Source organism: Trichophyton rubrum (genome assembly GCF_000151425.1).
Source record: "Trichophyton rubrum CBS 118892 genomic scaffold supercont2.3, whole genome shotgun sequence".
Classification (NCBI taxonomy): Eukaryota; Fungi; Ascomycota; class Eurotiomycetes; order Onygenales; family Arthrodermataceae; genus Trichophyton; species Trichophyton rubrum.
In genome coordinates, this window is record NW_003456426.1 from 2,485,319 (window position 1) to 2,511,110 (window position 25,792).

Consider the following 25,792-nt stretch of genomic DNA (forward strand, 5'->3'; position numbering starts at 1 on the left):
CAGACACAGCCGTCCGCCCTCCCCCAGCCTCACAATGTCACCAGCATCAAGAATATCATAAACCCACCCCACCATGAGGACCAGCAGCAGCACCACAACCACCAGCAACAACAACTACAACAGCATCAGCATACTACTACAGGAACGGCCGATGCCTCAGTTCGAGCCTCGCAGCGCCAATTGAAGGGCAAATACTCCCTCAGCGACTTTTCCATCCACCGCACGCTGGGGACGGGCAGCTTCGGCCGAGTTCATCTCGTTCAATCTATACACAACCAGCGATTCTACGCAATCAAAGTCCTCAAGAAGGCCCAGGTTGTCAAGCTCAAGCAGGTCGAGCATACAAATGATGAGCGGGCCATGCTCGAGCGGGTCAAGCACCCGTTTCTCGTAACTCTATGGGGCACCTTCCAGGACGCAAAAAATCTCTACATGGTCATGGATTTCGCAGAGGGTGGTGAGCTCTTCAGCCTCCTCAGAAAGTCCCAGGTTCGTGCTATGTACCATCCCCACGTTTTGTTTTGTCTACTTGGCTTGCGGAGCGGCTGTTTTTGCCTGGATGCTGACCAAGGTTATGATGTAGCGGTTTCCCAATCCGGTGGCGAAATTCTACGCCGCCGAAGTTACACTTGCCCTGGAGTACCTGCACTCCAAGCACATAGTATACCGAGACCTGAAGCCCGAGAACCTGCTTTTGGACAAGAACGGGCATCTCAAGATCACTGACTTTGGCTTCGCAAAGGAAGTACGGGATATTACGTGGACGCTATGCGGCACGCCGGACTACCTCGCCCCTGAGGTAGTCTCTTCCAAGGGCTACAATAAATCTGTCGACTGGTAGGTCTATTTTCAGCTACGTGCATACGTATACGGGTTAGTGGTATGCTCACATTTACTCTTAGGTGGTCGCTAGGTATACTCATCTTCGAAATGCTTTGTGGTTTCACCCCATTCTGGGACAGTGGCTCGCCCATGAAGATATACGAGAACATCCTAAAATGCCGCGTTAAATACCCACCGTCCCTGGTTCCGGATGCGCAGGATTTACTATCGCGACTAATCACACCCGATCTGACCAAGAGACTGGGCAATTTACACGGCGGATCGCAGGATGTCAAGAACCATCCGTGGTTTGCGGAGGTCACCTGGGAACTGCTTGCTCAGCGACGGATAGACGCTCCGTACATACCTCCAGTCAAGGGTGGGTCGGGCGATGCATGCATGTTCGACACCTATGCGGAAGAGACGGAACAGTATGGTCTTCCTGCTGAAGATGAGTACGTACCCTACACCCTCACACCCAGATACACCCTTGCCAGCTTTTAGCCGGGTTGAAAACTAAAATATACTAACCTTACCACGCAGGTTCGGCCATCTATTCCAAAACTTCTAAAACAAAGATCCTGTTTTCTCCCCTACTGTTCCGTACTTCCTGCCTACCGGTTCCGAAGGGCGAAGGCAGTATATATATATATTCATCTATATCATATCCTTCTTGTGGAGTTCAAAGCTAGCGGGGACCATAACCTACATCTCCACTGCTTCAGCAACAGCTGGCCTGTGATTTTTCTCTTACATCTTTGGCTTACCTCTCGGTCAATCTCTTCGAGACGTTCATATCCCGCCATCTACCCATCTCAGCCTCCTTCACCTTCACCTTTTTATCTTACTCATACTGCAAGGAACGACAAAAAAACAAGGGATCTTCATTGAACTACCTGGGCGACATGGAATACGGACGAGCAGGAAAGGTATACATTTTATCCCCATATTATTTCTTTCTTCTTGTCATTGCTTTCCTTTCCCTGCTACTTTTCCTCGTCTTGGTCGTTGCTTTCTCCTTATGAACAGGCAATTTAATACTTAATTGTCTCTGTACACCTCTGATGCATGGATGAGTCTGTTTCTTTTCATTTTCTAATGCTTTTTTTCGGGAGGGCTCGTTATCTATTTCAATTGTCCTGCTTGCTTGCCGCTATATCTACGCTGGCTATTTCTTACATCTGCCTGCCTCTGGCTGGTGTCCATGCCATAGCATGGTATATATATTCCGTACCATATCCTACCATATATCGATACGTGGTTTGCATCTCCTTTGATCGTGCCTTGGTTTCCTTCTTTGTCTTTGCATTTTGACTTGGCCAGCTGGTGGCCGGTGAGGGTAGGGCGGTGGCGGTGATGTTGAATCCTATGTGTACGCATCTGCTCTGTATGGAGTATCCCAGATGTGATAATGCGCGAAGTATTAAATCTAAAAGTGTCGTTGGTCAAAGAATGCATATATAGCATAAATTCCGTATGTTTCCTTTTTTGGCTCCCAAATAATGTACATGTTCAGGTAAGTTTTGCACCTGTCTTCTCCATGACAGATAGCAAGGCCAGATAATAATAACATGGCCCAACACTGACATCAACCAAGTATGATCGTACAATCTCTCCTCTCCTGTTCTCTTTCCTTTCAGCAAATACCCAGAGCTGTTCCGGTTCCAAAGGGTATCATCCGCCCATCTACAGGTTTGTATTCACAGGAAACTTCGCGCCCTCTGTCTTCAGCCGAGCAACGTACGTTTGGCTCACAGTGTTCCATAGAGCGATGTACTTCTCCATACAGGTCTTGAGGCAGGTCTGTTCGTTCGAACTCAGGCTCGATCCGGGTGTAGGAATGCACTTCTCGAAGCAGTTCGAGTTGAGTTTCTAGCATCCCGTTAGCATTTGTTTCTTCCTAACAGAATGATGAGCAGCATGATACGGGTGTAGATACCTCCATGAGCATCTTCGCATTGTTCATGGCACTTTCGCTTTGAAGCTGCTGTACTATGGCACTCTTTATTTGTGACGAGGACATATCGGAGCCATTGGAGGAGGAGCTGAAGGGGTTCAAAAGAGACATCGCGGCGGCAGATTGGATACAATTATCGTGCTGTTTCAAGTGTTTCTTCTGCGATTATAATTATTATTATAACAACTCGTTTCTTATTCGTTTCTTCTTCGTCTTCCTCGTTGTCGTTTCTCTATCGCCTTCTTGGTTCTTCCAACTTTTTGCTTAGTAAGAAATCTAAAACCACGGTCATGTGACATAATTAGTAAATATGATGAGTCAGAATAATGACTAATCATATTCCTTTCGTTGCCGCAAAAACAAAAATACAAAAAAAAACAAAAAAAACAATGAATATAAATCTGATTTGACGATTTGAAGCTGAGATGTTGGACACTGGGAATTCGCAGCGAGATACGCGCTGTTTACTGGTCTTTGGCTGTGTTAATGTTTTTGCTTAACGGCCTTCTTGCCCGCATCGCCTGAAGAGCCCGGATAAAGTGTTGATCCGCCAGCTGCTCCCGTTGGCCTAGAAGTGGACACAGTTATCTATACACCGAAACCAACACGTCCAGCAACCCAAGCATCAATTGAACAGACGCCGGGTGTCATGTCCTTTGTGGTCTGCTACTGCGGCATCGTCTAGACCTAGACTACAGGGACTTATTTTTACTTCCATTGCCTGCTGCAGCCTCCCTCTAGCCCTGTAGGCGCGAAAGAATCCCCAAAAGCTCAGCTACTTGAGCAAGCAGATGTCCCGGTGACACACGACACTCCCTTTGGATCTTCTCTCTTCACTCTCTAATTCGTTTCCTATCCGGCCTATTATTTCTCTCTCTCCATTTTCTCATAGCCCTCACTTGACCCGCCGTAAGCATGGCGTGGAAATTGTTACCATTTATATTACTATCGGTGCTTGGTGTGGCCAATGCAAGCACCCAGGCAAACGAGAATGATTTCGAGAACCACCCTAGCACCAAGAGAGTGCCGGTATGTAGTTTTTCTGGCGCATTTGGTGGCATTGGAGGTTATGCGCTAATCGGTATTCCCTGTAGATGAGATCATTTAGTTTGGCCTCGGTACGTGCAATCGACCCGGATGGCGCATAATCAGATCCTAGCTCCCCTGAGATAGAACGGTGTTTTGCTGACTGGAGATCGCACTCATGTCTGTTGACGGAACAGCCCTATCTAGATTCCGATATGTCAAATCGGTGGTTTGATTTTGGAGGAGACACCGTTATCCGTGCGGATCGGTACGTTTGCCTCGCGCAAGGGACCCCAACTAAAGGACGAGGAGCAGAATACTGATATACGCAGATACATTCGATTAACCGCCGACCGACCATCCCAAAGTGGTTGGATTTTCTCTCGCGTACCTCTCACGGCAACCAACTGGCAGGTCGGTAGTTCCTAGCCTCTTGAATATCGGACCTGCATCCTAATACATATGGCTGTACAGATCGAGGTTGACTTTGCCATCAATGGCGAGGGAACTCTCCACGGTGACGGCATGGCCCTCTGGCTTACAGAAGGCCGCGCGAACCAGGGCCCAGTGTTTGGATCTGCGGACAGATTTAAGGGCCTAGGCATATTCATCGATACCTATAAGAATGGTCGGCAAGGAATGACTTTTCCGCTGGTCATGGCCATGCTCGGTGATGGCAATACTCCATACGACCAGGCCAGAGATGGCCAAGCCAATGAACTTGCATCGTGCTCGGTACGGTAATGACTTATTCCTATTGTTCAGAGCCATATTACTCTAACCAATTGTCTGTTCATTCCAGGCTCGTGGAATCCGCGGCTCCTCCTACCCAACGAAGCTCCGTCTTACTTACTTCCAGGATAAGTACCTCGCTCTGGACCTACAGTACAAGTCAGACATGGCCTGGACCTCATGCTTCAAGATTCAATCCCGGCCTGAATCCCCGCTTAATCTCCCTGCCGCCTCCTATCTTGGATTTAGTGCCGAAACCGGCGAACTAAGTGATACCCATGATATCCTCGAAGTCGATGTATACTCCCTTTACACTAAACAAGGAAGTGACAGCACCGGTCCCGGTCAGATGGCCCAGTCTGCTAACCAGAGAAACGCCCAGAGGGAGCATTCATACCATGCAGCAACTAGCGGCGGCAGCTGGCTATGGTTCTTCTTCAAGGTCATATTATTCTTCGTGGTTGTTATTGAAGGATACGTTGGATGGACTGCTTACCGCGCCGCTGTGAGCAGGCGGTTCTAATTTGGATATCGCCTTTATTATCATACAGTCGACATAATCACCTACTGCACCCAGTTACCTAAACCTCCTTCCATCTCCCTCCTCTTGGATACACACCTATACTCCGCCTATGTGTTCTTAGGCTTCATAAAATCTTTCTTGTTCAAGGCAAGCATTCATTGTTATCATTTAGGCTTCGTACAAGCGGTTTCTTTCCTTCTACTGTTCTTATCTTTTCCCAATTACTTTTTATGCATGCCTGATAAAGTTGGAATGGACGTACGATGATGCTGATATAGTGGTCAAAAGGTGAATTTACCTCTCCATTAGACTTGAATCATGTCTAAAGTGTCGTAGTAGAGTACCATGTCATCGTCTTGCTTGTTCTTCCACCCATATCCGATCTAAAATCTGGAATACTTCGGTGGCAGCTTTGATTATATTATCATCAACTCCCAGGACTCCGTATCTATGCCGTATTTTGTCAGGATGCCATCTCACACGCTCTAGTTTCAAGACAGCCAACATATTGGAGTGCTTTGAAGTTCTAGAGCTGAGGTTCTCGGGCCCAGAACTACCATTTGGAACCGGAGCGTTGTTCAGAAACTGTCTCACAGAATCTATATTCACGTCCTTCCGCTTGCCAGATTCAACAGGCCAAACAAGCACATTACGAAGAGCATCAGCAGGACTGGAAGAAGTTTGACCTTCTTGTGCACGCATATTCAAATTCTCCCAGCAGTCAAGATACCGTTTCCAGATATCAAGCCAGGTATTTGCCTGTTCTTTTCTCGACTTCCTCTCCTTCCCGCGTTTCAGGCTTTCTTCCACCATCCTATCAAACGCTTCACGCTCAGTTTCTGCTCTGCTGGTATGCCTTCCGTATGCTTTGGCCTGTTCCCTTTCAGTTTCACGAATCTTTCTCCGCCGTTCTCTTTCTTCTAGTAACCCCTGGTGAGTCTTCTCCCACATACGTGCCCTAACATAGGCAGCATATTCATCATCAGTCATCTTTTCCAGCTCTCCCCTCTCATCTGGTCTGGCATATGTGTGTATCGGCTGGCCGTACACTGCCTGCCAATAATCCGCCCCTTCGTCATCAGCGAGTGCGTCGAACAATGACTCACGAAAGGCTGTGTTAGGTGAAACGGGAGGTGAGCGATACTCCTCTGGTTCTGGTTCCGGTTCAGAATCTTTGCGATGACGGCGACGACGGTGTCGACGGTGATGGTGTCTGTGTCTCCTGCTCTCATCATGGTCGTCTTTATTGCGGGATCGTTTCTTATCGTGGGATCTCCGGCCGGATGAATGTTTAGATTTCAGCCGGACCTTACCAGGCCGTGACGCCCGGTACTCATCGCCCTTAGGAATAGTATCAGCTCCATCCGTAGGCTTGTCGTCGCCCTGGACCTCGCTTTGGGATGTGGTTGGATCCATCACTGGGACCATCAGAGGTTGTAAGCCTTATGAAGGTGGCTTCGGCAAAGAACGGCCGTCAGCGTCGTCTATCATTGCGGCAGAAGGACCGGGAACTAAGACAGGTGCCACAAGCTTGGTATCCCCAGTCATGATAGCATCTTTGTATCTTGTGTTCTTCTTTTGTCGTCGATTTTTTCGACCAAACATTAAAGACCCAGAAAGTGACACGTGATGCGGCTCAACTGAAGCTTTATCAACTTGCAGCTTTCGACTTTCAGACAACATCGACGACATCGACACATCAGCTGCGGCATAGCATTTACGATGGCTTTGGTTACATATTCAGACTCCGAAGGAGACTCTGATACTGAAACGAAGCCCGTTGAGCAACCTAAAGCGCCCCGCCAGGCTCCAAGCTCTAGCTCCAAACCCGCGTTCAAGCCGCTGGTTGACCGTGGCAACCCCAGAAAAATCCTTGTGAACCTCTCGGAAGCCAAACCCAGCGATGGAACGGATTCAGGGCAGGATAAAGAAGATGGCCCTGCGAGAAAACGACTTCGTACTGGAGGCGGTGGAATATTCTCCGGATTTAACGACATGCTCCCTGCACCAAAAAGATCCGCGCAGAAACCAGTCGATAAGTCACAGGCCGGGGTCAAGAAATCAAAACCTTTTACTTTGAAGACAAGTGCAGAGCCTGGTTTTGACCGCAGCGAGAGATCGGATAGCTTCAATATATCTTATGATGAGTTCGGCAAACCGTCCAGCGGCCAGGATACTGCACAAACCCCATCAGAAGAGGCTTCTCGAACGCCCGTGCCAGAACCTGTTTTTGAAAAAAAGGGGAATGCGATGATGTTCAAACCGCTATCTGTGGCTAGGAATAAACCAAAGAGGAAGACGACGGCAGCCGCGCAGCCTGTTTCGACTCCGAAAGTACGGGCTGAAAACCCTCAGTCTCCCGTACAGCCAGAAGCAAGGCCAGAAACGAAACCAAAAGTGAGCCTCTTTGGGCTTTCTAGCGGGGCGGAAAACATCCCATCAACCGAAATCATCGCTCAAAATGAACCATATGAATCTATACTTTATACAGCGTCGTCAGGGCCATCAGGGGCACCCGATACTGAAGTGCCAGATGACTCGATAGTGGCAACCACCGCAGCTTACAACAACTCACCTGCACCTGCGGCCTCCAGTGGGCCACAAGATCTAGCCAGTGTTGCCAGTGATCTCAATCTTTCGAAATCGCAGATGCGACAGCTGCTAGGACGCGATCTAAAAGGTGCTTCTAGTAAAGTCATTAACTTCAACACGGACGAAGAGTACAAGTCCAACTCTGCCTACCTGGCCAACACATCCGAAGCCGAGCTTGCTGCTCAACAACATAGACCTGTTAGGACTGTTGCACCTGGAAAGCACAGCCTGCACCAGCTCGTCAATGCAGTGGCCAGCCAGGGCGACGCACTGGAGGAGAGCTTTGCTACCGGGAAGCGGAACAAGAAAGAGGCGAGCGCAAAGTATGGGTGGTAGAGATAACTAGATGCGAAATCTGACTAAGCCTTCATCTCGGAATATTATCTAGTCGCCACATCTATCAAACGTTGGTATTAGCTGTTTTGGCGGCTGCCCTGGTTCGCTGTTCGACAAACAGACCATGATGCGTCGCTGATCCTCCCCCGTGCTTGCAGAGCAGATATAAAATGCCACGAGATCGAGCTGCGTATCGAAATGTCCGCCTTTATGACACCTCCACTGGCGCCCTCATCGGAGGTTTTCATCAGAACGGCGCAATTACTGAGGAAAACCTCATCTGGATTCTGAGCAATGTGCTTTTAGTCACGCATGATACAAATACGTGGACCATTCAGCAAAGAACCTCTGGAGAAATCGTTACACCTTCCCGCGAGCCGGTGAGGCTTGGAGACTATGACATTCATTCAACAGGTACAGGCTTCTGGCTTCTGGCTTCTAAAACCCGCCGTGGGTATTAATACCGAGCTGACTATATATATAGGACCGATCCAGGTAACCAATGAGCCGTGCCAGGATCGCCAGCCACTCCGTCTCCGGCGGGGAGGACCAGTTCCGCGATGGAGTCCGTGCTCGAGACGGCCGGTGTGTGATATCTGGGCAGATCAACCTCGGGGCGCCGTGGGACGACTGGGCAGGACTAGAGTCTGCCCATGTGTTCCCCCTGGAGAAGGAGAGCCTCTGGGTGCAGCTGGGCTACGGGCGCTTGATCACCACCATGGACGATACTTCGGTAGAGCATAGAATTAACTCTATTCAGAATGGACTTCTCATGTCAGCGCATTTTCACACACGCTTTGATCAGTATTTGTTCTCGATAAACCCAGATGTAAGTGTTTTTGATGCCCAAACGCTTTTTTGCTGTACTAATATATCAAAGGACGGCTGTAAAATTGTCGAGTTCGGACTGAACAGCTGGGGGATTGATGGCCGGACGTTGGACCCTGTATGTCGTAATCCGGCCACTAGAGATCATGTATTAGATGAGCTGCTCCGGTGGCACTTCCGACAGGCCGTCCTTGCCAATATGCGCGGGGCGGGAGAGCCTCTTGTCAAATCCGACTTCCCCCCTGGATCTGATATGATGGCAACATTGCGCGAAGAGCTGTATGGCAAAGAGAGATTTGAGATGGAGCTTGAGTCAAGACTACGACCTGGAACCACGAACAGCTAGCGGAACTGTTGAATTCCCCCTTCCCTGTGTACCTTCAATCTTTCTTTCTTCCTTTCTTTTTCTTTTTCTTTTTCCTTTCTTTTCTTATTAATGATGTGCAAGGATGAAGCAGACTTATTATTATCCCTGCTTTGGACTTGAGAAAATACTTACTGCCCCTCGATGACCCTTCAGTACATCATGACAAGTGACACACAATACCTGTGAACCAACTGAACAGCCGTCAAAATGACTGTCAGCACCCAAGTGATACTAGACTACACACTGAACGACCTCTACTCCCTTGACAGTGATGGATCCCCTATTCCAGCCCTCGTTCTTGACTCCCGGCCGGTGGAGGACTACGCCATGGTGCCGTCTGCCAAATACGTCTATCACCTGGCAGCACAAGAAGGCTCAGACAAGATGTTGATCCTGTTAACAAGGAGCCAGACTGAACGGCGTGTGTTTCTGGCTGGGAAAATGCTAGTCTTTGTTGTGGACTATGCATACTTGCAGCAACAGCCAGACAGCCAAACTATGCCAGCGGATAAAGCTGAGGTGTACAGACATTTTTCAAAGATGAGGCCTGACCAGCAGCCTGCTCTCAAGTTCGTGCAGAGAGCCGACCAGATTACTCTACCGCCAAATGTACCTGTGGCAGTGGTAGTTCCAATTGACCTGTTTGCCGCTCTGCCTCATGCCCTTGACCCAGATGTGCATTTCTGCATCCTAGCAAAGCGAGGTCTGGCAGTTTCGGGGCTGCCTACACCACCGTCCACCGTGGTAGATGTGGCTCTCCCACTCGACCAGCTGCAGGATGATACCAAGATGGGACAGGAGATTTCGCGCATGCTGGAACTTATTGACACTTACAATACCCCGTTTGTAGTGAAGTTACCCCAGTCAGTGGCGGCGATGGGTACTTTTGCGATCCGTTCGGACGATGATAGACAGCGGGTCAAGGCCATACTCAGCACCCATATGCGTCTTATGCTAAAGCAGATCAACGCTGCCAACTACCATCTCAACCCTTGCTCTCTGATCTTCCAGAATTTCGTTGCAGGGACAGAGGTAGCCTTGTCGTTTTTCGTCACCCAGACCGGACGTTGTATCTTTGTTGGATGTTTTGATCAGGAGTTTGATAAACAGGGGCGATGGACAGGGGGCTCGATTTCATATCCCGACCAGCCAGCTTTGGAGGAGAAATATGCAGCCACTATAGAGAAGACTGCCAAATTTCTGCATGAAAAAGGGTACTATGGCCCCGCAGGAGTCGATGTCCTGACAGATACCCAAGGGAATCAATACATCGTGGATCTCAATGTTCGCCTAACGGGACTCTGCCATTTGGGCTTCCTTAAGGGCCATTTCACCAGTAGAGGACTTGATGTGGCCTCAACAGTAACTGGATTTTTTACCTGCTCTCGAGAGAAAATCGAAGAGATTTTTTGCAATGAATTTCAAATGGGGAGCCTTCTCGTCATTTCCTGGTCGTATGATGATTCAATGAAACTGAGCTGTGGCGCAATTGGCGTTGGAGGGAAGACGGCTTCGGATATAGAGCGGCTGGCAGCTAGAATGCTCGAGTATACCACTCCGGGAGGCCATTGTTAGGATATTAAGTTGACTAGACTCATGGATTAACAGTACCTATGGTCAATAGAATAGTAGCTAGATTCCTGAATACTAGTTGAATATTTTTCTATAGCTAACAATACGCTATGATACAAACAAGGGGAATATGTCTAGACTTTTATGAAGATATTTCCACCACCTCTGCAAACCATTGCTTCAACGCCAAAGACAAAACAGCCGGTAACTCCTGAACATTCCTCACAACCAAGTAATAAGGGAAAGGAAACCCATCTAGATACTTTTTCATCTTCCACTTTCCTTCGCCAGGCCCTGATCCGCTGGGCTCGAAGGTTGCCTGGGAGAGGTTCATAATCGAACGGCTCTCCTCCTGAACTGCATCAACAATGATAAAAACAACCATTATACGCTCTTCATGCGCCTGGCGGACGAGGCGAGCAATTCTGTCATGATCCTCACAAACACCATCGGATATAATCAGCTCCAATTGCCACAGATCACCCGAAGTCGATGAAGATGGCCGTTTGGCTCTAGCCTCGCGGAAAAGAGCAATAGAATCGGCAATAAGCTGTCGTACATTTGTGCCGGTTTGTTTGTAGCTGAAGTGCTGGAATACCTGCGACCCAGCTTCTGAGGAGAACGGCTTTCCAAAGTCATGAGCAACACGGATGTGTTCCTCGTTTCCAAAGCTGACAATGCAAAGGTCACCGGTCTCAAGCATGCTCAAACTCCTTGCAACCAAAGCGAGAGTTTGGAATGCAAGCTGCCCACTTGAACCTTCAAGCATAGACTTGCTGTCGTCTACCGCTAGCATGATCTGGTAATTCCGCTTTGAAGGCACGGATCGACGCATCCATATTTTGTCACGCTTATACTGTGAGGCGATATAAGGGATGATGCGTTTTATATTCAGCCGTTTGCCTGTTCTGAAGTCTCCCCTGAGTTTGGTTGCCATTGTTGGCGCAAGGATAAGGCGTAGTTGTTCCGTTAAGGACAGCGAAAGTTCATGCGTGATAGACTCGTAATGAGTCCATAGCCGACGGGCTTCATCTGGAGGTGTCAGGGGTACCAGGTCGGAGGATATATTGATGACGGAAAGCTGGTTATCAACATCTTCAAGTTCGTCTTTATCCTCTGCTGCTGCACCTTCTTCCCCCTGAGAAGATTCCATACCATTACCAGAGCGTGTTATCGAGGTAGTAGGTTGTCGTTGATCATTCGACGCAAGCGGTGCATCAACATCCATTAGGTCCTCGAGGTTGTTGGTGTTGCTGCTGTCTTCCGCCTCTTGTGCATCCGGGAGGTATTCGTTATCCTGTGGCTTGAAGTCAGATTCTATTGCCTGGGATTGGTTCATTGCTTGAGACTGCTCCTCGTTTGCCTGGCCGAGGGCCTGGGTATCTGCAGTATCCTGCTCATCAGCGAGATGTTCGAAGTCAACATCCTTCTCAGCAATATCCTGCTCCTGAACTTGTTCGTTATCTTTCTCAGAAGCCTCCAATATTTCACGATGAGACCTATGCCACTGTTCAAGGATATCACCGAGCTTCTTGAATGACTGGAGTTGTGGATCTTGTTTCTCATTATTGCCCCCGTCACCAGCTTCCTGGTTCGATTGCTTCCCCTGTTGGCCATGTTCTTCAACCCCTTTACCCTCTCCTTCACCATCCTCCTCCATCTTCTCCGTCGGCTGATCAAAGGCAGCATCTCCAGACGTACCCTTTTCATTGCTCTGATCTTGTTGGACACCTGCTGAAACCTGCTCGCTAGGCGCTGTATTGTCAGGATCGGCCTTTTGTTGCTCATCTTCCACAGGTATTATCTTTTTATCTTCTTCGCCGGCATCTGGCTGAGGTTCGGAGTCTGGTTCGCCAGTTTCTTCCTCCCGCTGGCCGTCTTCATCGGCGTTATCATCTGGGTTCTCTGCCATATCGACGTCAGGGCTTTCCGGCCTGGTCTCTTTGTTTTCTTCATTTGTATCCTCTGGAAGATCATCTTGGTTGGCAGTCTCTTCCATGGACATCTCGCTCATACCATCGTCTACGTCAGAGCCTTCATCCTCCTTTTTCTCACCATCCAGGTCCATGTCTTCTGGTAAATCAAGGACATCATTCTCCTGGGCATACGGATCAGTCACATCCATGTCTTCGCGGCCAGCACCCTCTTTCTCATCTTCAGGGGCTTCCTCATCACTTTCAGCAGTTTCATGCTCCTCGTCAGCCTCCTTTTTCGCAGATTCATCTTCCTTGCGCTGTTCTGTGGCGGCGGACATGTCATCTGCTTTCTCGGCTCTTTTGCTCTCATTGTTCTCAGTGTCCTTCTGCTCCTTATCATTCGTACCGTCCCACATCTTCTCATCTACGGCTGAGGGGTCCCAGTCGTCAACACTTCCAACTTCTTCGTCAAGATCATCTTCTTCTCCTTCATCTGCATCTGACTTGTCCTTTTCCTCTTCCTCATTATCCTTGGAATAATCGCCCTCTTGACCCTCCAAATCCTCGTTGTCCATGTTTACTGCATCATCCGTTCCTTCAATATCTTCTTTTTCTGCCTCTTCTTGCTTTTGCTGAGCGAGTTCCGAAAGGTCTTCATCGTCTTGAACATCTTTGCTTATGTCCTCCGCCCCTTCGCCCTCACCAAGGCCAGTACCACTCTCCACTTTATTACTTTGCTGGCCTTGCTGGTCGGAGGGTTCGGAAGGACTGCAAAATCCTTCTGATGCGACCTGCTTGAACGATTTACCTAGAGTATATCCCAATTTGCACACTGAATGGTGGAAGGCGGTATATCGATTGACAAGGTCCAGGCAGATTGTTTGATATTGCGCTAGTATTGGCAGGCTGATACTGAGCCCAGCAATGGCAATATTAAGCTCACGAGTATCAGAAATATTTCTAACCACATCAAATACCGATTTTAGTTTGGATGAAATATCATCAATGTGGAGTTCGGAGAGGGACCTAGAGAACGAGGTATCGGTTTTTGATAGCCATGTAGGGGCTTCCGCCGAGATGGGAACACTGGAAAGGGCGCTCTGAACTCTTTGTAATGCAACAAGTATGGCGTCCATTGCAACAAGCAGAGACGAGTCCACATCCTTTATGGAGGAAACAGACAGTTTATCGGCCTGTGACTCTAGAGCACCATGGGAGTCACAATCCGTCCAAAACAGAAGCTGATTGAGAGCAAAGGCAATCTCGGGTTGAGTCTTCATATGGGTCAGAATTCCAGATTTCATACTGGCCATAAAACGTTCAGCGTCAAAAACGATATCCTTATGAGAGCTGGAAGATAATCCATCAGGAAGAGCTGGAAGGTTGATGAGGCGGTTCTGTAAGGATGTTGCAGATTCCGCCCATAAACCCAAGGATGCCAGGACTGCTGTGGAATCGACAGAGGAGTGACTCCGATGGATGTTGATAATTGTTGAAGACAGTTCAATGATAGTCGGCAGCCATTTAAGTGCTTGATATATTGTGTGCAGAGGGTTAGACGACCTTTCACTGGAAAATGTACTCACTGTTGAACTGCTCGTAATGGCTGTAGCCAGTTTGACATGGTTAACTAGAGACTCAACCGAGGCCAACACAGGAGACAGTGTTTCCCTTTGCTTCATCATCTGGTAAAGAAATCCTTCTGTAAATCCAATACTTCGACCGGCTTCAACATTGCTCAAGTCTTCAGAGTAGTTTCGTGCTGCTTGACGTATGCTTGGGACTATGTGAAGGAAGCGGTGGAAGTACTTGTCTGCGGTAACGGACAAGGGGGCTAGGTCAGGGGCGCTGAAGCTCGGTGTAGTAGCGAGAACCAGACTAACTGAGCTCTGCTTATCGAGCAAGTCTGTTCCAAGATTCGATCTAAGGCCCATATGACGCAGCTCCTTCAGCTTTGCAGCATAGAAGCTTCGTTTTTGAGTCTTAAGATGTTGGACCTCATCCTTGTTCTCTTCCGTCAGGGTTTTGGGAGTTCTCTTTTTGAAGTCGGAAATAGATGAAACCACGTCGGTCATGATGGCTTCAAGTTCAGTGGTAACCTGGAACTCTGGTAAGGAACCTTCATAAACCTGGTGCATGTGTTTAGCCGTAGAATCAGGAGCTTGAAATCGGGCAGGTCGTTGGCTCCATAGCCCTTCATTTTTCTGGTAAACGCTTAATGCAGCAGGATTCACAGCCTTGGGGGGAAGCGACTGAAAGACCGCTGTATGCTCATTATCCGAGGTGGACTCAGGGGTTTCTCTTGAAAGAAGCTCTTCACAAGATTGTGCTAGGAGAGTACGATACTTCCTGATGATTTTGAACAATTTGTGGTGAGAACGACGAGCGCTTTCACGAAGTGCTGTGATCTTCGTATCTTTCCAGCTTGCTAGTTGAACTTGTTCCTTTAATTCCTTTTCCAGTTTTTGCCGTCCATCTTTAAGGGAGCTTTGGACCGAAGAGATAAAAGGCCTATAGTGGTCAAGAAGATTCTTAAGAGCCGAAACCACCTTACCCAAGGCTGGAAGATCGGGAAGATAAAGCATAAGGAGCTGCCTGAACTTGTCTATAAGATCAACACGGGACGAGAACTGTCCCATTGATGTAGCATGTAGGAACTTCTCCAGCGTCGACAGGAGGCCTGATACATGATTGTCCATGGGCTGGTTTTCTTGTACCAGCTGTAGCGGGACTGCCACAATGACCTCGTAGGCCATGTACCACCAAGATGCCGCTTGCTCCAGACATTTCTCGTCTTCCACATCGAGCAAACGGGACCAGGTAGAGAGCTCAAGGCGTCTCCAGTGTATCAGCGTCGAGGTGAGGTCATTGTAGCAGTCAGCTGCAGAAAATTCTTTGCTCGCAACTGTTTGCCATTCATGTACGTGTCCATGAAGTTTCTCGGCCATTGTTATAAACTTAGCAAGGGGCTCCCTATGCTGGAACTTGAAGATTTTAGAGCACCATTCAACAACATCAGCAAGGGTTGCATGTTCAGGCCAGGATTCTTGTAGCTGCAAAAAGCGAACTTGCACCTTCTGGACAAGAGAAGCAAACTTATTCACTTCCTCTATATTGGCATCAGTATAAAAGTTGTAGTTTGCAACTTTGCTTGGTCGATCAACGTCTCCCATGAGCAAGAAAATGGGGCCGAGGTGGAATTTTAGATCAACCGGTGGTATCGTTACCCCTGATTTACGCGATATTGACCCTAAAAAGCGAAGGCTCTCGCTGATCACATATCTTAGACGGGAAGCCCTATTATCAGACACAAAGAGGTCCCTGAAGGCCGTGAATAGTTTCATACGAAGCTTGTCAGGATGAGGCTCGGTATTTGCAGTTTCTTTGCTGGGCTCGTCTTGATTATCGTAAGTGGGGAACATCTGGAGAATTTCTGCGGATTCTGACTCCTTGTCGTCCTCAAAGGATCCTCTGTAATGATAGAACTTGGATTTCTCCACTTCAAGAGACTGGTCCTTTTCCAGCTTCTCTTTCCATGAGGAATATGCTCGATCGAGGATACCATGTAAAATCTCTTTTTGGGTGGGCTTAGATAGAGTCTGGTTGTCAATGTTTTGAGCGGCGCCTAGTAATAGCAACCTCTGAATATCTATCTCTGCCGTTGCGGCTTGGGAACTTTTAGTGGGAGAGGGCGAAGCAAGGGATAGATCTGGTAATTTTCCTCCTAAGAAAGGGGTTGTTCCGCATATATATTGGATAATGGGACAAGACCGGGTGGAAGACGAAGTACTGTGACGGATCAACTCAATCCCCTGATCCAGGAGCTGGAGAAATCTAACTGGTAGGATCGTCATGTCCTCATATCCAGGGCAGTTCTCGGAAAGACGATGGGCGATTTGACGGATATTGAGCTGGAGTAATGTTCCCGATGCCTGAGAAGAGAAGTCCTTGGAAATTGATTCGGTAATAGGCGCTTGGGAGACCGAGAGGATGTATTCAACTGGCTGATTCAAGACGGAGGTCAGAATGCTGCTAAACTGGGCTTGCACTTCATTCAGTTTTGATACCTCAGGGCGGACCACTGGAGTATTCGGGGGTGCAGACCCAAGACGAGCAAGATCCTTTCTTGCAGCTTGAATTCGTAAGCTTGATGTCTGTCCAGAAAACAAATGCTCACATGTCCGGAGGCAATCCAACCTCGTAGCCATTTCGTGCTGTCTATGCAAATGGAGCTTATGCTCAACAGCAAGATGCAATGATGGATCGAATGGTCTATTTGGAACGTAGCAATGAAGGAGTACAAGAGATAGCCTGACTAAAAGCTCCCCAAGTTGGCCGATAGCCTTCTCATTGGCTTGCGGTTTACAGAGCTCTCGGAACAAGGTAAGAATTTCATCCCCTAGAAGTTTGAAGACTAGATTATCTGATACCTCCGGTTGAACTTGGACTGTGCAAATAGCAGATTGTGAATCCTCAGACTCTCCTGTCTGAAGCTGCCGTAAAATGTCCATAGATATATTCAGGGAGTCTGATCCAAGCAAGTCTGCATGACACCGTATGAACTCTTTCAAAAGTTCCAAAATCCGATGGCGAAGAATAGTAGGCTGATAAGTAGAAAGCTGGCAGGTGTTTGCAGCTAGTCCCTGTAACAAGAGACTAATTTCGGACCTTAAAAGATCCATCTGTCCAAGAGGCACCTGGTTGATATCTTCAACTTTCTTGACCAGAGAACATGAAATACCCCCAAGCAATGCCAACGGGCCACAGTGAGAATTTTCGCTTCCTAGGTACTGGGTAAGTTTAGAGAGTAACCCGGGGGCCGCACTGGCAATTACTGATGTGTCGCTGGGACGAGATTCTCTTCCTGCCAGGAGCTTGATAGATCCAGGAAGTGGAGCACGAGGCAAGTCCTTGTCTTCTGCTAGATCATTATATTGGCACAATGCTTCAAATTCTGTAGCAAAGTGAGGAGAGTCATAAGAATCCGATTTCGAAGATTGGGCCTCGAAGCGAGATATTGTTGTGTTCAATTCCTAGAAAACCACCAGTAAGATATGAGAAGATGCATGGAGAATAATACTGGTAACTTACGGGCAGTAGGGCTGTGCTATTCGCACCCCGTAAAATTGAAGTTTGGGCATGAATAAATAGGTCATAGAGCCGCCCTAATTCATGAACAGGCACTCGTGACTTCAATGCTACCCGATCATATCTGGTCCGAAGTTCTCGGAACTGCATCCCCTGTTCCAATTGACTGGAGTCAGTGGGTGTTGCAGGGCGCCATGAATTCCATATACGTTGCATGCTCTTTCCGCTGCTCAACTCCCAGTTAGCATTGAAGGAGGCCAGAAGTTCTTTGAACTGATCCACCAGTTTGAGCTGAAGATGCTCAAATCCACCACAGATATTCTTTCCAATAACAAGGTACGTCAAAAAAGTAGCATCGTCCAAGAGATCGCATTGGGTTAATTCAAAGCTATCCCAACAAAAATTTAAAATATCTTGGACTAGTTGAGGGGCCTTGTCGGGGCAGGATTCCAAGGTCAGTGACTCTAAACACTCACTGACTGCATTGCAACAGCCATAAAGGAAACGGCCAATGGGCTGTGTCGAGTCTTTCAGGTGAGACTGTATAGTCCCCGAAGTGATAGATCGTTCTATGAGAGTCATTTCCGCTGACTTCTTGCCCCTTGCAGCAGATTCCACGTGCAAAAGCTGCTGATAAAACTGGACAGTTTGTAGCTGAAGTTCTTGCAGCTTTGCCGCCTGTAAAAGTTTCTCTCGATAGTTCCCTATTGGGAGCGAAAACACAAGTCGTGGTTCATTTATAAGGGGATGGATGGGCTAAGAAAACGTTAACAGGATATCTATAAATAGGACAAGGAATACGGACCTCATTCTTTTCTAGGTTGTTAACATGTTGGTAGGCAAGAGTTCCATCAGATCCAGGGCCTACCAATCGACCAACCAGCGCATTGCGACACAGGAGAGTGCTATAGCTCTCAACCAAACATTCTGCCTTTTTAGGAGTCACAGGGGAGGCCTTAGACCACAGCTGGGCGACTCGTTTGATAGAGTGTTGAAGACAAGCCACGTCCTGTGGCGATAGATGATCAAGGCCAATCCCAAGAGATTTGGAATCGCTCTCAAGGGGCTTAGGGAAACAAACCAAATTGTGACACTCCCGAATACGGTATATGGCAGATTCATTTAAGTGCCTTGTGCCAGTCAAACAAGACTGGTTTATTTCGTCCTCTTTGAGAAAGAAAATTTCGATAGATCTGTTTCGCATAGCTCGAGACAGTTCGCCATGTCGAGGGTCAACTGTTAAGAACAATCGGAAATCAGGGTGAGGTGTGATCACCTGGGCAAGGCCATCAGGAGACTTGCGCTCATTCACGATAAGGCACCCATTTGGCTCCAAAAGAGAATTTAAGCGGTCTAAGACAGTGGCATTGCAAAGATTCGCGTTATCAAGTACCACCCAGCTGCCTTGTTTCATAGCATGGATCAGAATACCCTCAGTCCACTCGAATCCTGTTTCTCCTGCTGCTTCATCGACGCAAATTTGCTTGCATTGCTCAAGAATATCCTGAAATATTGTATCCGAGTGGTGTTGAGCCAGTTTGGAGAGGGGACCTAAGAGCTCTTGTGGACTGAAAGAGCTGTGCATCGTCATTTGGTATAGCTGCATCAACTCTGGACCCAAGGCTGCACTGCTATCCTCTGCCTGGGAGAGTGCGATGACAATATGATATCTTAAAAGGCGAATTAATTCACTTGCGAATGAAAGATACTGCCGGTGGCTGTCTCTTTGCTCAAAACCACCAATGAGATCCATGGCATCTGTATCAGAATTCAGAGCAAGCTCAACAAGTTTAGCGCCGCTTAGAGCAGCAAGTCGTCTTATGCTAGAAGTCTTTCCACACCCAGATGGCCCGACTAAAAGACACGGCCATGCATTTTCTATGCAGAGCATCATAGACTCAACTAGATGCAAGCTGCGAGGGAAGTCTTTCGAATCATTGACTGAAAATTCATACAACTGTTGATTGCGGTCCAGCTTTCCCAGGCCAACCTGGTATGAGTAAGGGCTGAGATTGTGGAAGTAGTTTTTCGTGTCTGGGACCGCTCCGAATATATCATGATATAGTTGAGAAACTAATAGTCTATCGGGAGCAGTCCTGAATCTGTGTGAAATGACCACATCGATGTATTGCGAAGGTGATATCTCAACAGGGCTAGAAGTAAGCAGTTTGAGCCAGCGAGAGATATCTCGAAGGTTAACCTCCCAAGGGGCCCCAACAGCTCCAAACCGACGATCAGTGAGTAGCTTTGTATTCAGCATAGTAACAAAATCAACTAGTTTGATGATTTTGTCTTCCGGGCACGCTGGGCTTAACCTCCGACAAATAATTTGCAGGTCATGAGAGGTAAATGAGTCCGCATAAACAACAGTAAATCGATCGACGAAAGACGCTGGAAGGCCCTTTCTCCCACCTCCTTGATGATGGGGATTCTGTGCAGCAAAGAGGACAAAATCAGGGTGCCGTTGGAACGTTTGGCCAAGTTCAGCGATATAAACTTGCTGCCGGTGGTCTAAACAAGAATTCAGTCCTTCGAGCACAGATTGTGAGGCTAGGTTCATTTCATCTAACAAAACCCATCCGCCGTGTTGCATTGCACGCAAAAATGGTGCATCGCTCCATGCAAAGCTACCTATATCACCTCCATCAACGGGTACGTCTGATCCAAACAGATCCGTTAAATCAGTTTGCTCCGACAAGTTTATTCGAGTAAGTGGAACACCAATAATCTGTGCTAGCGCTGCAACAAGTGTGGTTTTCCCAACCCCAGGGCTTCCTTCCAACAGAATAGGTTTGCTCGATTGGAGGCCACGGGCGACACGGATTGTGTTGCGTAAAGTTGTAGGTGCATCAAATGCAAACTTGGAATCTGGGTTCGAGTTAGTTCCAAGAGGCAATGAGAATTGACCAATTTTCAAAGTATGCCCGTCCAGTTGCATACTGGAGTTCTGACTATATATTGATAGAGCATCAACAGAGAATAGCTCCCCAAGTTTTTCCAAGGATGATTGTCTGTCCCTCTCAAGGTCACCAGAGGTAGATGCTAGCAATGCAGATGGATTTGCGCCAAGGCCATCAATATAGACCAGACAGGCCCCGTGTATAACAGCAGATTGGTCATCCAGTTGAGTACAAGAGTTGATAAATTGTGCCCAGGCCAGTAAGTCACGGACCGATATCGAGGATTGTGTCGAACCCCGGAACTTATCCTTGAACCATTTTGCAAAAGATACCATCCCTTGAGGTACATTACGCAGAGATGGTTTGACGTTCGCTTCCAAGATTGGCAATATGTCATCATCCTCTAGAAGTTCTGGAACCCAAATCTCTGTCAATCGATTCCTCAATGCAGCAGAAAGCTCTCGTTTTCCATAATCACCTCCAGGGTTCATAGTTCCAAGGAATTGAAAGCCATCAGTAGCAGTAACAAGAGAGTCAACGGGGCCTTTCTCGGCCAACAGCACAGTCCTTGTAGTTTCTAGTACGCTGTTAAGCCGCTCAAGGACAGAATCGTCTGCGAGAGACAACTCATCCAGGAGAAAATGCTGTCCTGTTTTCATGGCTGTGACTAAACTCCCATCAGACCATTCAAAAAGGGAGCTTGCTCTTGTTATGTTGGTCTTAATTCTGTGAATAAGGTCTGGGTCACAGCGGCCGGAAGACGACTGTTCAACGGCATAGAATGCACTCTTGAGGTCGTCAAGGGATGAAAAAGGCCCGGTATGTATCTGGTGGGCTTGTTCTAAGGCCAAAGTTATATCTCTCTCAAGCTGATGAATGATTGAAGAGCGATTCCTTATAGGTCGCTGGGAACCAATAAGGTCTCCTGTTTCCAGATTGACGTGGGCATTGACAATGAATAGCTCTTTGCCATAGACTTCTGCAATAGCCTGGCATATCTGAGTTTTACCACACCCAGTTTCTCCGACTAGAAGAACAGGCTCGTTATGCTCAACAGCTTCGGACACAAGGATGAAGAGCCTCCTCATAGCAGGTGTCCAAACGATATTGGATGGAACTGCCGCGGATAAATGCTTCAGTCGTGTTTCAACGGCGGATTTACTGTATATTTCATTTTCATCCAGTTTCACACCCATGACTTTCTCTATCACCTTTTTCACAGCGCTCCTCTCCTGGCGATTCCTTACTCTTTCAGCAAGGAGCATAAAGCCATGCACAGCCAGTTGTTCTCGGTCATCTGCGCGTCTCATCGCCCATCTGAAGAGATCACGAAGTGTCGCAAAACTGTTTCTCTGTTCAAAAAGTCGGTTTGATTGACGTAGGATAGACAGCTGTCGATATACAGAGACTATCCGGGTGCAGAATGACGGTGGGATATGAGAACGTTCCTTCAATATAAACTCGAGTTCATCTTCGGGTATATCATCAAAATGCAATTCAAGAAATCGATTCCTGAATGCACGAGACAACACCTTCCTTCCTCCATAAAGACCCGCGGGGTTTTGAGTAGCAAATAACATGAAGTTCGGGTGTGGGCGGACTACATCTTGTGTTTCGGGGATGAAAAGCTCCCTGTTGTCATCAAGTAGACGATTTAGAGCCTCGAGAACATCAGTTGGTGCAAGATTAAGCTCATCAAGCACAATCCAGTATCCTTTTTTCAAAGCCTCGACAAGGACGCCGTCCTGGTACTTTAAAGTGCCATCTTCAGAAGTAGCATAAGAACCTAGATATTCCTGAAGATCCGTGTGTTCATGATTATTGATCCTCACAAATCGGTTTCCAGAGAGTTTGGCCAGATGCTCAACCATGCTGGTTTTTCCAGAAGAAGTTGGTCCCTGTAATAAAATGGGAAATCGCCGAGTTGAACTGGCTCTGACGAGATTCATAAGATTCCTTTCGATAAAGGGGGTAATAATGTAGTGGGATTGGGACTCTGGTGGGAAATCACCCTTTTGCATCCAATAGTGTTTATACTGAACATATTCTGCTCCATCTTTGAACTCTCTGGGAGTCTGAGAAAGTATGGATCTTGCATTTCCAACCTTCCCAAATATATGTTTCTCCAGTAAAGGTATAACTTGACGTTCAGAATCCTTGCTCAAAAGTGTTAAAAAGCTCATGGAGAAACCCTCATATATAGCACGACGAACTCCGTATATATGCGCCTGATCGGTCACATACATCAAGGTACGGACAAGAGTTCGGATGCTAAAATGGGGTTTATGTCCGGCTCCGTCAGTCAATTGATTCTCCATAGCTAACCGTTTCGTTTCGAGATAGATATTTGCAAGATCCGAGGCAACACGAGAATCATGATTCAGTAGGGGGCCAAGGTAGGTACGTATCAGACTCAACAGGTCATCTATGTCGCTGTCTGGGGATCTGACGTAGAGCTCTGTAAATCTTGATCTTAACCCAGGGGCAAGGTCACGCTTCCCTGCATCCGTTGCAGGGTTCATTGCTCCAAAGATCCGGAAATTTGGATGACCGATAACTCGTTCCATCTCTCCAGCCTCAGAGAGAAGCACTGAAGGATTACCGTCGCGCCCATGGTGCAATAAACTCGCAATACTCTCTAAGGTATCAGGCGATGCAAGATTGATCTCATCCAGAAGCACCCATTCCCCATTCCTGAGGGCTTTCACAATCTTTCCCTGGACAAAGGCGAACGAAAATTTGGCATCTCCTTGCAAAACCCTGGCTTCAAACTCTCTGAAATCGGAGGTGAATGAAGACCATTTTGCTAACAATGAGCTATATTTGGGGCTATCAAGCTTTCTCTTTTTCGCTGGTTGTTCTGCCGCCTCTTTGATATCGGCTTGGGTCTTTTTGGAGGTACCAAATAAGTCAGAAACCATTTTGACAGCCTCATTTAGGACATTGACAAGTCGTGGCCAATTCCCGGCAGTAACACTCTTTGCAACAGAAGATAGGAACTTCTGATTTTTCTTGACAGAGAATGTAGACTCAAACAAGGCATTGAACTCGTCCACGAGAGGTACAGCTATCGATCGAAGATTGACAGGCTTGTACCCACCCAGAAGGTCAGAAGCCTCGCTTTGTTGGGATAAATTAACAACTGTCAACTTCTGATTCAAAAGCGATGACAGTTGCTGGACAACTGCAGTTTTACCAATACCAGTCTCTCCAACAAGCAGGATAGGTTCCGAAACTTGAAGGGCGGCAGCAGCCTGTTCCATGAGTCGTAAAGAACTCTTCGTTGCCGCAAACGACTTAGCTTGATTAGTCCTTGCCCCTGCCATACTCCGTGATTGAATCTTTGAGCAAACCTCCCTTCCAATCAATAAATCTGAAAGTTCATCGGAATAATTCGGCACACGTTCTGACAAGCAAAATTTCCATTTTTGCGGGGAAATATGCATTTCTTCAGCAATACTGCTTGCAAGCGCCAAACGCAGTTCATTATTTGGGATATGAGCTGCAAAACAGTCAACAGCGTCCATGAATATTTCATCATCAATCCGAGCTGGCACTGATTCGTTCCCGCTCTTGATCCCTAGCTTTTGTAAACGAGTCTCAATTCTGTTGCAAAATTTCATTAAGTCACGAAGACCAATCGGCCTCCCTTGCACCTGTCTGGATGCCCCAGATCCAAGGAACGTGGATATAATTCGAGAGTATAGCGTTAAAAAAGTATCGGCGTATCGGGTAATGTTTAGTAAAGGGAATTCATTCTTGATTATTTGAGAGACCTCTTCCACGGGTAAAGGTGAGATCCGAATTGTATTCCACAGACGGCCGCCTAGCATCGTCATACCTGGGGCCACATCATCCCCTCTGTTGTTTAAAAATGATCTCATGGTTGCAATGATGCGGAATCCTTCAGCACAACGGATGTGTTCTCGGCGACTCGGAATTACAAGTTCCCTGTTCTCAATCAAGGGTAAAATGACTGAAATCACTTCAGCAGGTGCGCGATCCAAGTCTTCGATTAAAATCCACCTTCCTTCCCTCGCAGCTTGGGTTAATACTCCCGGCTGCCATTTGAAACTGCCACTTTGTCCCGAAGTGGAGTAGACGCCTAATAAGCTCTTTGAGTCCGTTTGCTCGTTTAAATGCAGGGTTATCATTGAGGACAAGTTGCCCATTTCACTTGCAGCTTCCATGACCAGAGACGTCTTCCCAGCTCCTGGTTGTCCAACAAGTAATAAAGGGTCTTGAGATAGAAGTGCTTCTCCCACCTTACGAAGATTAGCTCTAACAGCAGGTGTCTGAACAAGCTTAAAGGCCTGGGAACTAATCTTCTGCCTCAGGGTAGGAACAAGAATACCACCGATTTCCGCCGTATAATCTAATGACCTAAAATTCTTGATCCATAGATCAAAGAAGCTTCCATTGCGATTTTGACGAGCTGTTTCTAGCGCTGTTTCAAGGACTTTATATCTCTGTTCCTCCCAGAAGCTGATCAGCCTGAAATCAATAAGCTGACCTTCCAAGGTATTGTCAAGGGGACTATCACCGCAATAACGGTGGAGCATGTTCTCCAAAACAGCATCTGCAGCCTTTATGTGCAGACAAAAACAACGGACCGCCATACACCGTATGATATTATTTGAATGGGAGAACAGAGCTTGAAGCTGGTTAGGAAACACAGATGGTGAAAATGTGTCCGCGTCGAAACTTAACAGCCGAAAAGCTGAGAGGAGTAATGAGAGAAGAGATCCATCATTGACATTTGAAATATCTGAGGGACATTGCTCAGAGAATAACGGCAAGCCCACATTCTGAGCTTGAAGAGCCCTTTCAGCAAGCGGTCGTAGATATGGAGAATGGGGCAAAATCAGTGAGAATGCCGATATTACATGTTCAAAATGAACATTCAAGTCCAGTAAGAGCCACCGAGCAGCAATATCCACAAACACTGGCTCTAGTAATGGGAATAGTGTAGCCGTATAGCTCGGGTCTAGAGCTGCCAGCACCAGTTGATCCTGCTGGGTATTGGCTGGAGCTTTGAGAATCGATTGTGCTAGCTCCTCTGGTAGTTGATGTAAAAGACCGGGCTCTATCGAGAACTCCGGCACGGCTGGTAAAGTCTCCATCTTCGAGGGA

At 47.5% G+C, this 25,792-nt stretch overlaps 9 protein-coding genes across 9 annotated transcripts; 5 read left to right on the forward strand and 4 right to left on the reverse strand.

The window, feature by feature from the left end:
- Window positions 1-360: 360 nt before the first annotated feature.
- On the forward strand, window positions 361-1,393 carry TERG_03685 (AGC/PKA protein kinase; the record flags this gene model as incomplete). Its single annotated transcript, XM_003236591.2, has 4 exons — window positions 361-489; window positions 584-837; window positions 903-1,277; window positions 1,366-1,393. 4 exons carry the CDS (start codon window positions 361-363, stop codon window positions 1,391-1,393), a joined length of 786 nt encoding a protein of 261 aa, XP_003236639.2.
- A 554-nt stretch (window positions 1,394-1,947) lies between these two features.
- On the reverse strand, window positions 1,948-2,289 carry TERG_03686 (uncharacterized protein; the record flags this gene model as incomplete). The annotated part of the gene is made up of 1 exon (XM_003236592.1): window positions 1,948-2,289. The coding sequence occupies one exon, from the start codon at window positions 2,287-2,289 to the stop codon at window positions 1,948-1,950; it is 342 nt and encodes a 113-aa protein (XP_003236640.1).
- Window positions 2,290-2,508: 219 nt separating this feature from the next.
- TERG_03687 (uncharacterized protein) lies at window positions 2,509-2,890 on the reverse strand (the record flags this gene model as incomplete). The annotated part of the gene is made up of 2 exons (XM_003236593.1): window positions 2,509-2,694; window positions 2,762-2,890. The coding sequence occupies 2 exons, from the start codon at window positions 2,888-2,890 to the stop codon at window positions 2,509-2,511; spliced, it is 315 nt and encodes a 104-aa protein (XP_003236641.1).
- An 804-nt stretch (window positions 2,891-3,694) lies between these two features.
- On the forward strand, window positions 3,695-5,060 carry TERG_03688 (uncharacterized protein; the record flags this gene model as incomplete). Its single annotated transcript, XM_003236594.1, has 6 exons — window positions 3,695-3,808; window positions 3,874-3,897; window positions 4,003-4,073; window positions 4,138-4,219; window positions 4,280-4,540; window positions 4,608-5,060. 6 exons carry the CDS (start codon window positions 3,695-3,697, stop codon window positions 5,058-5,060), a joined length of 1,005 nt encoding a protein of 334 aa, XP_003236642.1.
- A 348-nt stretch (window positions 5,061-5,408) lies between these two features.
- On the reverse strand, window positions 5,409-6,476 carry TERG_03689 (uncharacterized protein; the record flags this gene model as incomplete). Its single annotated transcript, XM_003236595.1, has 1 exon — window positions 5,409-6,476. One exon carries the CDS (start codon window positions 6,474-6,476, stop codon window positions 5,409-5,411), a length of 1,068 nt encoding a protein of 355 aa, XP_003236643.1.
- A 306-nt stretch (window positions 6,477-6,782) lies between these two features.
- Window positions 6,783-7,988, forward strand: TERG_03690 (uncharacterized protein; the record flags this gene model as incomplete). The annotated part of the gene is made up of 1 exon (XM_003236596.1): window positions 6,783-7,988. One exon carries the CDS (start codon window positions 6,783-6,785, stop codon window positions 7,986-7,988), a length of 1,206 nt encoding a protein of 401 aa, XP_003236644.1.
- Window positions 7,989-8,158: 170 nt separating this feature from the next.
- TERG_03691 (uncharacterized protein) lies at window positions 8,159-9,162 on the forward strand (the record flags this gene model as incomplete). Its single annotated transcript, XM_003236597.1, has 3 exons — window positions 8,159-8,442; window positions 8,505-8,817; window positions 8,869-9,162. The coding sequence occupies 3 exons, from the start codon at window positions 8,159-8,161 to the stop codon at window positions 9,160-9,162; spliced, it is 891 nt and encodes a 296-aa protein (XP_003236645.1).
- Window positions 9,163-9,390: 228 nt separating this feature from the next.
- On the forward strand, window positions 9,391-10,758 carry TERG_03692 (uncharacterized protein; the record flags this gene model as incomplete). Its single annotated transcript, XM_003236598.1, has 1 exon — window positions 9,391-10,758. One exon carries the CDS (start codon window positions 9,391-9,393, stop codon window positions 10,756-10,758), a length of 1,368 nt encoding a protein of 455 aa, XP_003236646.1.
- Window positions 10,759-10,897: 139 nt separating this feature from the next.
- Window positions 10,898-25,782, reverse strand: TERG_03693 (uncharacterized protein; the record flags this gene model as incomplete). The annotated part of the gene is made up of 3 exons (XM_003236599.1): window positions 10,898-17,704; window positions 17,763-18,515; window positions 18,565-25,782. The coding sequence occupies 3 exons, from the start codon at window positions 25,780-25,782 to the stop codon at window positions 10,898-10,900; spliced, it is 14,778 nt and encodes a 4,925-aa protein (XP_003236647.1).
- Window positions 25,783-25,792: the final 10 nt, after the last annotated feature.